Source organism: Gymnodraco acuticeps, unplaced genomic scaffold (genome assembly GCF_902827175.1).
Source record: "Gymnodraco acuticeps unplaced genomic scaffold, fGymAcu1.1, whole genome shotgun sequence".
Taxonomy (NCBI): Eukaryota; Metazoa; Chordata; class Actinopteri; order Perciformes; family Bathydraconidae; genus Gymnodraco; species Gymnodraco acuticeps.
Window position 1 is genome coordinate 201,902 of NW_022991778.1, and position 13,574 is coordinate 215,475.

At 41.4% G+C, this 13,574-nt stretch overlaps 1 protein-coding gene across 6 annotated transcripts in view; it reads left to right on the plus strand.

The window, feature by feature from the left end:
- dclk1a (doublecortin-like kinase 1a) overlaps positions 1-13,574 on the plus strand; it is a 46,842-nt gene that overhangs the window by 23,393 nt on the left and 9,875 nt on the right. For 4 of the 6 annotated variants that reach the window (XM_034199494.1, XM_034199491.1, XM_034199492.1 and 1 more), the window contains exon 6: positions 7,377-7,471. In XM_034199494.1, the coding sequence (XP_034055385.1) occupies positions 7,377-7,471 (95 nt within the window). Of the gene's footprint in view, positions 1-5,795; positions 5,970-7,376; positions 7,472-7,562; positions 11,970-13,574 lie in introns of those variants that run through there. The other 2 variants (XM_034199497.1, XM_034199496.1) reach the window with 2 other exon arrangements.

Here is a 13,574-nt window from a genome sequence, read left to right on the forward strand (position 1 = left end):
GTGTGTGTGTGTGTGTGTGTGTGTGTGTGTGTGTGTGTGTGTGTGTGTGTGTGTGTGTGTGTGTGTGTGTGTGTGTGTGTGTGTGTGTGTGTGTGTGTGTGTGTGTGTGTGTGTGTGTGTGTGTGTGTGTGTGTAGGGAAAACAGACTGACTCGTCTTGGTTGCCTTGGAAACACATAGCACAGTAGGAGCATGTAGATACAGACACAATAGTCAGTTTGAGCCATATATGGCGTTGACTTCCTGTGGAATGGCCTGCAGTGGAGCAGGCAGCTGACTGATGCTCTGTCCTGAGTCAGACCGGCCCGGAGATCTCACTTGAGAAATCTTCCTTATGGCGCTGCCTCCACATCATCACAAGCGCCCAGATTGTTGTTGACTGTTGTGGACAGCACTGTGTTCATCCCCGAAAAGCATCACCACTTTGGAACATGGAGAGATCAGAGTGGAACGGAAGGAGGAAATGACAAATAATTGATCTGCCGTTTGACCCTGTCTGGCACTCTTTTACTCTAACGTTAACGGTACATATTATCTCATGGGTTGTTGTTTTTTCCTGCTCGCTTGAGGACAATTTGTCTCAGAATTATGCTAATCGTCAACAACAGCTGATCCTGTGTGCTGTCAGACGATGCTTATAAAGGTGCTGTTGTTAAACGTGTTGGTGCAGCAGTCTCACCGCTGAAAAGACAGAAATCTCACACGTGTATGATTTGAGAAATAGATGACACATTCTTGTTGAGTGTTAGGCTTTACAGAATTCATTCACTGTTACAGTTGTAATATGATTCAATGTCTTATTTACACTTGTGATTTATTTGCAATTTATGACCACATGACCAAGTATGTGAGAAAACAACATTTCTTCATTCAGAACAACATTATCAAATCAAAGTGTTGATTACATTATTATTGAATCAAGCATTTACCCGACTAATGAGCAATTAGCCATTATTGTAAACATTGATTCATAATTTAAAATGCGTAACATCGATGGCTTTAACTTATTAGAAGAGAGGATTTTCTGCTTTTCTCTGAGTGAATAATAAATAAGGCTTTGGACTGTTTGACGGACAATACAAGCTATTTAATGATAACATTTATGCAGTCAAAATATTGCTTAGCATTATTACAATGAGGGTTGATAGGCTAATAATTATATAATAAATCAAAAAGATATGAATTAGAATAATCAGTAATAAAACAGTTTTGTTAATCTAGGAAACAAAACCTTATGTCTCTGGGTCCTGGCTGACTTGATAGTTCATATTTCTGAGAGGAAATGTGAGATGACTGTCCTCTTCAAGTTGTCTGATGCACCTCACGGCACGCTGAAGTCAATCTTTCACAGACAGGGATGAACTCATCTAACGACACTCCAATATAATCTTCAACCAGAACAATGTGGTCTGGCCTGCATCACTGTATTCATTGTACTAAATATAATTATAATGTAGAGCTTCAAACCCATTAACTCTGCAGAATAATGCGGTTAGTTGAAAGATTATTCATTATTCAAAATGTTATCGCTGCATCCCTCCGTTATTTCATTGCAGCCACACTCAGAACCCTTTTATCTGAGATTTGGCATTAAATGAAAAGTATGGTCACCGGATAATACGTTTCTGTCTATTTATTGAGTTTTAGAAAACAGCAGCTTGTAGGATATTATTATTTCTCGTCCACACTGGAAGAGAAAACAATAAAGAATGCCATTCATTTTAAACCTGGCTGCAGGTCTTCAGGTGTTTGGAAAAGCAGCCTTGGAGTCCAATATTCTAACTTCTAACTCCCTCCTGGCTGGTCTACCTGCATGTGCCATCTGACCTCTGCAGCTCATCCAGAATGCGGCGGCTCGTCTGGTCTTCAACCTTCCTAAATTCTCCCACACCACTCCGCTCTTCCGCTCCCTCCACTGGCTTCCAGTAACTGCTAGAATCCACTTCAAGACAATGGTACTTGCGTACCATGCTGCGAATGGATCTGGCCCTTCCTACATCCAGGACATGGTTAAACCGTACACCCCGGCACGTGCACTCCGCTCTGCATCAACCAAACGGCTCGCTGCACCCTCGCTGCGAGGGGGACCCAAGTTCCCATCAGCAAAAACACGTGGGTTTGCTATCCTGGCTCCAAGATGGTGGAATGAGCTCCCCATTGACATCAGGACAGCAGATAGCTTACACACCTTCCAGCGCAGACTGAAAACTCATCTCTTTCGACTCCACTTTGAGCGATATAACTATTAACAAAGCACTTATATACTAATGAAGGACTGGCTTACCTAAAGCCAGTTGAGTAGCACTTGAAATGTTTTTGCTCTATGAAACCTGATGTATTTATATGATTCGGTTTTCTTCAAGTTTGTATTTTGTTGGTCGAACGCACTTATTGTAAGTCGCTTTGGATAAAAGCGTCAGCTAAATGCAATGTAATGTAATATTCATTTTCCATTCAGCCAACACAGGCTTTTATAACATTCTTTATCACATCTAATAATCTGGGCTGAAGGAGCAGCACAGAGAAGATGTGAAGCGTGGATTTGGCTGATAGTGAGCGGATGAAAGAGGAGTAAGGTTTGAAAGCATGTGACACGCTGTGAATCACTTCCTGGTGTCCTTCTGTGTCTGGCTGCTCCCCATTGTGTGCCTTTCAATCTTTGACCTTGGCACCACTGAGGAGCAGAAGTGTGTTAAAGAGAAGGACAAACCAACTGGGGGGACAGACAGACAGAGATAATCGCATGGAAATGGAAAATAGACAACTGGCAAGTGGATCTTGACCTGTTCAATTAGATGTCACATTTGAACATATACAGTGCCTATAAGATGTTTATCCACTTCCAAGTTTCAAATATAAATGACAGGTTTTTATACATCACTGGTACAGCCACTTGGTTTCACCAGTCTGATGTGTTAAATGTGGTGGGGATAGGCATTGTTCATGTGCCAGTTTCAGTAGTAGTTGCCGTTCCAGCTTCATAATTCCTCATAATGGGGGCTGTAATCAGAAGTCACGATTTCAAGTACCTCCAATTGAAACCTTCCATTAAAGTGTTAAGACCTTTTGGATGTAATTAACACAACATTTAAATCAATCAATGTAATAGGGCTGTGCAATTTAATCAATTCTGCGATAGATATCGATGTTTAGTTTTCCGAGAAAGTATCGATATTTCAGCCGCGGATACATTAAGTCTGATAACTGTGTTCGTTATTCTCGCGTCTAGGAGAGAAGCTTTAAAAAGGAGACTAATTGAGTCTCTGAGAAGGTTCAAATGTATACTTTAATTAATAAAAAGCGAGGTAATGTTACAAGCAGAAGATGGTTCAGTCAGAAAAACAGCTGTGTTCTGGCTCTCGTGAGCGAAGGGAAGAGAGCGAGCTCCACCTTTCCAGCTGTTAAATATCCTCTGCTGGCTCCTCCCTGTGGGCCGGTTGGCGCTGCTGGGGGCCGGCCCTCCACGTCTCCAATGTTCGTTGTTGCGCATTACAGAGGATTCAGACATTGTACATTAAATATATAACTAAACACGCCTTTACTCCTTATCTCTTTCATGACTTTTCATTTAATACATTTTAAACGCTGTAATCAATACTCCAAAAATACCTCACGGCTGGTATCATTTCCGGTAGTTCCGGATGTTGTCTCATGCTACCCACGTCGGTAAACAAACGTATTCAAATAAACTGTACCTTCATTTAATATTCAGCAATAATAATATCTCGACGTCTATAGTTGTAGTGTTGAAATCAGTAGGTTTCGGTGTGCAACACTCCGCGTCATATCGCTACTAAATTGTCGCTCAGAAATGCAGTTATATGTACAGTATGTGCTGTTGGTTTGTTGCTAGGTAAATTATACTCTAGGTCTAAAGTAATCATTGAATCATCAGACTGTCTCTAATGCTGTACACAGTAAATAAATAATAATTCTGTGAATGAGAAAATGAAACTAAAACGCATCACACCTTAATAAATTTCAACTGATTAAATGTTAAAATACAAATTTACATATTGACCTTTTCTGATCCATCTTTAATATTTAAATCAGAAATTAAATACAATTTCAGTCACCTTTCATTTTGAGAAAGATATTCCTCAGGTATCTATACTCGAGGTGGAGGGGTCTGAAGTGGCGTCATGTTTCGTGTGTTTTACGTAGGCACTTTGTTGCGTGTCAGCCTGACATTGTCATCACACGAGCTTTATTCTGTGATGATCTCACAAACCTATGCCGACCCAAAATAATGTGTGAAAACAATTTGCACTCATTCCATACTTTCCCACCATCTGTTTCCCTGCCCTCCTCTGATGCGTGGGTCTCACCTTTCTCTTTCTGTCATGAGCAACTCGGTTTGACGGGAGAGTGCGGGGGGGGGGGGCGACCCCACACATAACTCCAGAGTATCTCCGGAGGATCGGCTGCTGCTGGCTGAGACACTGTGAAACCCTCACTGCAACTCATGAAGGAGATACATGTACTTTCTGAAAACAGATAAGAATGCAGAGCGTAACAAATAACAGAGACCGAACCCAATAACAGGCTGCAAGAAAAACTAATTATGGTGTTGATATTTGCACTAAAGGCAAGATAATGACTAGTCTCCAGTCAGCTTCGTGTTCATGAAGCAACACAGTAAACACAAGTAAAACTCTTGTGTATTTTACCTTAAATAATGTTTTACTGTGTTTTGCTTATCTTATAGAAGCAATAGACAGTTCCCATTAGGCATAGTCCTGATTTTCTCACTGATTTTGTGTGTCGATTTTCCAAGAGTAGTTTTGGAAAGCCTTCGTGGACCATGCACAAAAACAACCTGTGTTTATCCTAACATGCTCCAGTACCGTCGGTGTAGGAAAGGATGGGGTTCTTAAAAATAAAGGTATGATGAACATAGCACATATGATTGGTAATATGCAGGGAAATAACATTGTATTGGTTGGTAAGACCCATTAACCCATTATATTGTTATGAGTTAAGATGGAGACCGAAAAGAGACCAGCGATTCTTTTTATAACAATATATAAAAGGTAATGTTTTTTGTTTGTGTTTTTTTCCCCATTCATATTTCAACATGTAGCCTGTGCTTCATGCCGACTCACAGCTGGAGACAGGCAGACACATGAGGTGATTCTCCATATTCATTGCCAGCACTGCTTCTTTGTGAAGTTGTGCAGCCATAGCTTTTAACACAGCAGGTGGGAAAGAAGCTACAAAGGCTGCATTGCATTCTGGTCAACTTGTTATCATTAACGAGAGGATCTCTACAAAACATGTAGAATAACAGTGATGTTTGAGATTATATTTCTACATTCAGCCTTCAAACTGCCCTGCAAATACCTCATGTTCTGATTCTGGGTTGGATATGTGCAGGAATAAGAGAAACCCTAAAGCACACAGAGCTGGCTGCTGCTGCTGCTGCTGCCTGTATTGCTCTTGCTTTGGGTGAACATTTGCAGTTTAAAAATAGCAGCATTTGTTTCTTGAGGATGTTTGGACAAGGAACAATAGAGCCTTCAGAATCCATGCCTCCTCCCGACCACACCTCTTCCATGACTCTTATTTGTCTGCACTAGTTCTCACAGTTTGTCTCCAAAATATCAAGGACATTGTTATTTAATGGAAAGCCAAAACATATCAAAATCATAGATGTTATTTGTCCTACCCCACTCTCTCTCTCTCTCTCTCTCTCTCTCTCTCTCTCTCTCTCTCTCTCTCTCTCTCCTCTCTCTCTCTCTCTCTCTCTCTCTCTCTCTCTCTCTCTCTCTCTCTTTTCACGGTTCGCGTCAGAGCGTGCGCATGCAGCCTCCCCCCCTCCCTCCCTGTGTAGTACAGCTCCTCTCCGTCTCTCCCATTCACCACAGTTTACTATCACACTCGGACGGAGCGCGTACAGAGGTGCTGTTCTTCTTCTCTTTAACCCGCGTTGGATTATCACTGTGTTTTTCATCATGCTAGAAGTGGAAGGTAATACATCTCTGTTTTTACATTGCGGCTTTTACGCACCCGGCCTGTGGTATACACTGTCTTCCGGCAGCGTTGACTTGACGCGTTCCTGCTCCGATCCTGATGTAGATGAATGCGGGTCTTTCAAAGTCCGCGGATGTGACTTTGAATATCATTGACTTTGAGGCTAATGACAGATGTCTGTAAATGCTATCGCTTTCCGTTGTGTAACTGGAAGGAGTGTCTCTCCGTGTGCGTAACGCTGATGCTGAATTTCATCAATGGAGATGTCCAGGAATTGCTTAAAAAATACCAGTTTCTTTATTTCCTTTCTTATGTCCTCGTTTGGAAAATTAGAATCCCGAAGCTGAGGAAGTCGGTGCTATTTTAGTCTGCTGTGGGTTTTCTTTATCTGCTTGAATTATTCAGAAAGTTCTTTTGATCTCAGCAGGGGAATAAACCTCATACAGGGAGGCTTGGACCTCTTGGCTCCCACAGGTCTGTGATAAAAATGTGTCGAGGTGGAGACTGCAAATGAAATATTGTTTAAATGCAGCAATATTTACAGAACAAAGGCTTATTGATGGAAGTGTGATTAAAAGACTTGAGAAACTAACCAAAAACAATGCAGTGATTTTACTCCCCTGCCTCTCTATGTACAATGGGGAAGTTGCATTATTGGTCATGCAACCTAAAACATATTTAAGTTAGAAAATCCAAACAATCAGAGCTAATTTGACCATTTACCAGTTTGTATTTCGGTATTACTGCAGTTTCATTGAGCTGACTTGGTTTAAGGCAGTGTTTTGTTGCCAAGAGACAATAACCCATGTTTTCAGTAAGACCAAACCAGGCTTATGTCTTGTGTCTTTATGTCTTCATTCAAATTAAGCTTTTGCTCGACCAGATGCCGGATTTTGTGTGCAGTGTTGATTAATCTAATGTTCGTGTTAAATGAGGTGATGCCGCTGGGTTTCAGTGCCGTGCTGCAGCTGGAGAAGAACACCAAATCGAGGTCACAAGTGCACAGATTAGAGGATGTGGATGGAAATGAGGACAGCCTGGTGTTGTGTGTTGACCTCCAGCCATGCACTTGAAGCCTTGAACATGTTGTAATTATCCGGTGCACATATAGAGGTTCAGGTTTGATTGGCTTGTTTCACAGAGATTTTTAACAGCAGGATCTGTATTTTGGCTTCTTTAAAACCAAAAAAAGAGCAGTGTGGACTTCACTGCTCTTTTCCTTTCTCTCCTACTCCCCCTCTTGCTCTCCTCCTCCTCCGCCTCATTCATGTGAATGGAGAGAAGCTGAGGGCGGAAGTGTGGGCTGCTGCTAGACACTAGAAAACATGCATTCACATTTAAATCATCTATTTCCATATTTCTCTCACACACTGCTCCATTTTCCCTCTCGTTTTCTCCCTCTAGTGAACGGGACGCCGGCCAGTCAGCTGTCCACTCCTCATTCGGGAAAATCTCCCAGCCCCTCCCCGCCCAGCCCGGGCAGCCTCAACCAACGCATGGTAAGACAAGAATACACAAGCATACACACAAAAACAGCCATATATCATTTAGTGACACTAAATCTATAACACATTCCCTCTTTGTTCTCAGGAAAATGACAAATCCATGACTGACAATAGGCCGACTACATCTTAGAGTTGTTAGAAATCCGAAGAAACATCCCAACATCTTTAGTGTCTCAGAAGGGGTGGGGCATTGACCTTTGACCTCACGCTTTGCTGCTCTGGGATACCAAGAATGTCAGGCTCGTGTTAGGATCCACTATGTTACTGCCCTTTTCCAGTGTTAATAGATTTCCAAGGGCAATCCCTCATTTCATGCTGATTTTCTGTCACATTTCCACACATGCTGACCCACATCCTTTTTTCCTTGAGGAGAACTCTATCTGCCTTTGGTAGCTACACAATGAATGATGCTATCACTGACTTTTAGAGATCTGCCGCCAGTCAGTAATTTGTGCAATATCTAATCTAAAAATGACACTGATGGGTGGCTTTGTTAGCGGCTTGCTCCAATCTTCATGTCTGTTTTTATTCTGGGCAAAATTGGTTTGAAATCTCCGTTAGCCACCAAGCTGTGTACAAAAGCAATCTGTACCGACTGCTGATCTAGGATTACTTTTTTATCATGTCATTTTGTGAAAATAATTTAGAAGCACATTTTATACTAGTAATTCAGATTATTTCAGTCAGCTTTTTATTATGTACTCTGTCATTGACCTGGGTTTGAAATAATCTCTGTTAAAACATCATAATGTGTTTTCTGTAGCTAACAGAGAGACATGAGATTTGGGATGCAAACATACTTTAATATATGAATGCTGTAAAGCTGGTAGCCTCTATGGAGAATATACAACTGTGCAGAGGGAGCATGCAAATCAAATGGGAGAGAACATTGAATTTCACATTAGAGGGTTCATGTGTGGTGTGTGTGCATGTGTTCAAGATCAAAGTCTTTTTTAATCCAGTCGTTGACAGTGACGGTGGTGAGCTTTTAATATCAGCCTTAAATCCTAATGAGACTGTTTTCTTGCAGCAGCTTGTAATTTACAGTAACTCTAAGCCTGCTGCTGATTTTGTTCCTTTTCCCTCGCAAACACACACTTGCACGCTCGGTTCATCTCCTACATTAACATATAGACACAGCAGTATATGTAAACAGTGGATTTATATGGCCTCCAGCTTGCACATGCATTTGTGTACCACTTTTCTACCTGACTGCAGGGGAGTAACTATGATTTATTCTGCAATTATTTAGCTATTTATTGGTGCTGCCACAATGCTTTTTTTGGGAAGGAAAGGTTATGATACAGTGTGAGTCAATACCTCTTAATAGGACACGAAAATTGAGTCAGAATAATGTCTGTACATAGATTAGCTAAAATCAGCATAGCATAAAGAATGTATCTCTTGGGCTCAGTGGCTTGGGTCTCGTACTACATTGGATGTGCCTGGAAGAATGAATGAGTCTGGCCTGTATGCTTCTGAATCCATCAGTGATGAGGTTATATTGATGTGATGTGATGGTCAGTCAGGGACAGATCAGATTTGGGTACTGAGAACAGAAAAGGGGGCACTTGGACTCCAACGGTTGTCTGTGTAATGGCAGTGGGTCACCATACATGTCAACGTTAAAAGGGAAAGAGGTTGGCAAGTGCACACATTTAACACACAAAGACACACATCTTATTCTACTGTTAATAACAACGATTATGGTGCCCGCTTTCTGCCAATCTGTTCTTTTGTATCATTTCCACATTTTCAGAGAGCAATCCAAAGAAAAGTCAGGGTTAGTGAGGTGAAGTAGCGCTAACCAGATGTAATGAGAAAAAGAAGAAGCATATTGCCCTATCTTCTCCATCAACCTCACCACCTGTCTTTTCGCCTCCGTCCGCTTTTCTCATCAAACATAAGCCATCGCAAATTAGCTTTGTAGTGCAATCCTGACCTCAGTGAACAACCTTTAGATTCTAGTTTCAGCGTTTCTCGAATTATTTGGGTGTCTGTAATCGCTGACTCGGCACTAAGCCTGCGATGGCCTGGCTGGAGGGAAGGGAGCAAGCCTCACAGTCCATTATCTTACCCCTCCACTCTGCAGCCATACGATGGTGTAATTCTCTTTTACACTTGCTTTTTCTATCTGCCCTGTTAGCAATTCTCCCCCTGTCCCTTCCCTCCGTGACAGTTTCTAATTTTCTCTTATACTTCATCTCTCACCCATTCTCATCCCCCCACCACCCAGCTCTCTCTTCCCCATATGAAAGGGTATTAACTTCACACGGAGAAATTATATGCCATCATTTCCCTTGTAGATTAGTTCTAAGCTCCTTTGAGAAGTAGGCGGCAAGTTTCTCACACTATATTTGCACATGTCCTCTCCCTTCTCTGTCACCCCTGAGTAAACAAGCATGAATAACCGAGTACTCACACATAAATCCTTTTTTGTTGTGCTTTCAAGTAAGCGAGTAGCTTTTTCACCCTTACGCCTAAAACGCATAATTTATTCTAACCAAACCGTGACTCAGAAATAACCTTTTTCTTCACATGAAACTAGCATTTTCACATCTGTGTTTTGAAAAGAACAACTAAGGCTAAAAAAATAACATTTTAAAATGCCTTCAAAGCATTGCAAGTTACCATGAATCCATTTCCTCAGCAGCCACAGAGCCGCAGTGACCTATTACGAGGATAGCATTTAAAGAGCTAACCTCGCTGGACCCTGCATTTAAACACTTAGAGGCACTCTGCTGACTGATGTGGGTTGTTCTCACGGCTCAAACCATCCTAACCCATTTCCCCGAGCAGAATACACAGACATGGCATTGCGCTGCAGCTTTTCACTTTCCCTTTCACACATGCATCGCTGCAAGCACATAGACATGCGCGGTTCTTCATGGCATTTGCTCACAGAATCATGTTTGCTTCATAAAAAATGAAATCGCCATTTGTGCGCAGGCAGTAGACAACAGCCCAACGCACACATGTACTTGGCCATGTGTTTTATACATTTGATGCACTCTAGCATGACCCAATTTAGTGAATAAGCAACACAACCATGAAGGACGGGTCAACATTCATGATGTCATCTATCCCCTTCTTCTACTTTTCTTTGAGGCCACTTGGATCATTGAAAGCACACTAGCTTTCCATATTCATCATGCTTTAATATTTGATATTAAACCTACATACACGCTGACACACACATTCTGTTTTTTGGCAATATCCACTCTAAAGCACGTATGGATGAATTGAATGAGCTGGTGAGGTCAAAGTTATTCCCCGTCTGTTTCCTCCATTAGATGTGAGAAACACATGCAGGGAAATAAATCATTACAAATATGTGGAGTGCAGGGATTGACAGATTGAAGGCAAGTCAAACAGAAGGTTTATAATGCTAATACTAAACAACAGCTGTGATACAGACAGGTAGCCATTTTTGGTGAGCGTACTAGATGAAGAAGAGGCTATTGTCAAGTATGTCACCGACATCCTCCTTTCACCATTGAGTCATTCAAGTCTGTAACCCATTGAATTGCATGCTCCATCTCTCATTACCGTCCATATTTTGTGTTGAGTGAATCATAATTAAATTATGTGTGTGTGTGTGTGTGTGTGTGTGTGTGAGAAAGCAGAGTGAAGGTGTGTATTATGATGTTGGTAATTATTGTCTCATCTCATCAATGTGAGTTTGTTGTTACTTCAGATTGTATTTGTTATTGCGTTGTACTTTATTTCTTTTTTTCCTGTTGTGTTGATGTCATTAGATGGCTTGTCCAATTTTGTGTTCCTATGTCTTCCAAAAAGACTGGCTGCAGCACATGAGGAAACTGTGGAAGATTTTGATGCAAAAGGAAAGCTTATACATTGTTTTATTCCTAGAAACACATGATTTTAATTTGGCTCATATTTACATATCTTTAATTGGTAACATCACATTTCGTAAAAGGCGTTTTGCACTGCCATTTACTTGCAAGATATGTAAATCTGAAAATCGTCTCTGTGCTCTATCACAGCCCAATTGTATTTGATAACCTGGTGCTTCATTTAAATATTAAGAGTTTGTCATGTAAGGACGCCAGCTCTTCTTGGCTCATTTGTTTCAGTGTGTATTTTTCTTTGCTTAATGTATTAATTTCCATTTGTTGATGTCATCATTAAATTCATTGTCATTTCATTATCATTTTGTGTTTTTCTTCTCTTGCTTCTTGATTTATTATGTTCATCACACACGAAGACAGACAGGGATCATTTCCAGTAGATGTAGTATGATTATGATGTTTGGTTCCTCTTTGTTAAACTTGTGTCTGTATTCAGCCGAGCACAAAAGAGATTACAACACAAGCTCAGTCCCAGAGGTGCATTCATCATCTCTGTCCCACTGCTTCTCTTCCGGATGTGTTGTTTCTCTGGCTTAGACAGCCCATTTTTTTTCTTTTTTCCGTTAAACATTTAATCATAGCCCTGTGATTACCTGGGATTGTGGCCCATAAGGAACGTGATTTTAAAAAAAAGTCCTAATAACCAAAGCATAAAGTCAGAATCCCCAAACACTGTTGATCTCTTTGGATGAGAGTCAAACAGATTATGTTGCTCTCTGTCTAAAATAAGAGCCAAGATATATCACTGTACCCTCTGTCCTTATGAGAGTGAGAGTGGGAACTCGGGACCAAACAAAGTACCCTGTTTCTATCAAATCATATTAGATGTTTTACCCAACAAGGCGAACACCAATAAACCCTGCTTTTGCTAGATAATGCATGACAGTGAACGTGATAAGAAAGAGCTGGAGAAGAGGTTTGGCTCTCTCATTCTGAAGGACGGCTTTAGGATGTGTGTGTTATCGGATTCACACAGGGTCATCGAGGACAAGACTAGCCTTATTCTTAAAACAGTTTTGTGAATGTGTGGTGCATTTGTAATCCCAAATTGTACAGTTGACAAGACTTCCTTTTCATTATTTCTGCTGCTCCACGTCTGAGATGATGCTCCACTGTTAAGGTCATTTGTGGACATCCTGTTTAATTCACATGTATTCACCTATCAGCATTCATTCGCTGAGTGTTTTCCTCGGAGGTTGGAGAGCAGTAGCTCCAGCCGTGATGTGAAGGTTTGTCAGTGTGTGTGTTTTTGTGGTGTGAGTCATAGCCAGAGCAAAAGTGTAGAGATGTAGAACTAGGAATAGTTTATGTTGTGTTGTGCAACAGGAAGAAAGTTGGATGGTCTAACAATAACAAGACAGTTCCTGCCAAATGTAAGGATCAATATCAACCACAGCAGACTATCTTTCTCACCGTGTCCTTGTTTTCACTTTCTCTGTCTCTCTACGCTTCTTATTTTCTCTTCACTCTGTCTATCTCTCCATCTGTCTCAAAGTTTTTCCGCACAGGAAAGAGAGACACAGTGTTCAAAGGAGGTTGAGCTTACCTCCCAGCCCGCAGACAGGAAACGGCCATATATAGGCTTCTGTCTGCTCACTGGAAGTCTCACAACCAACCTCTCCTCTCTCCTCTCTGTGAGCAGTTTCCATAGCAACAGTATTTTGTTTCCCTCGGTGGCAGGAGGAGAGAGATAGGAGTTCAAAATGAGAACGCCAGTGGAGGACGGGGCTGGATGTGAGATAAGGGCATAAGAGAGGAGAATATACGAGTCAGAAGGGGAATAAAAGAGCATGAGAAGGATGTTTTGTAGATAAAGCACAGGAGGGTCATCAGCTTTATGGTTATTAAGTGGGTTTTCTTGTTCCGGGATGAGTGCCCAAGCAAAAACAACATTACATAAACCAAATTCAGCCTGACTCACAGCTACATTCACCTTGGTAGCTCTGAGGTTCCAGCAGCGGAGATGAGTAAACAAGCTGACAGTTACTACAGAGATATAGGGAAGCTGGGCCCTGTAAATAGTTCAGATCTTAGTCATTGTGATGGGAGACCTTTTCCTCTTTCTGCCGTGACAGCGAAGTCTTCAGGCTGTATCACAGTCTGACTGGGCATCATATAAATTAGAGGCTATTTCTAGATCCCAACAAGCTTTTTTTACATTGATCTGCGCTGTTGCTCAAATCCACCATGTGGAGTCAGAAGGAAACTGATTTAATCTGACAGTT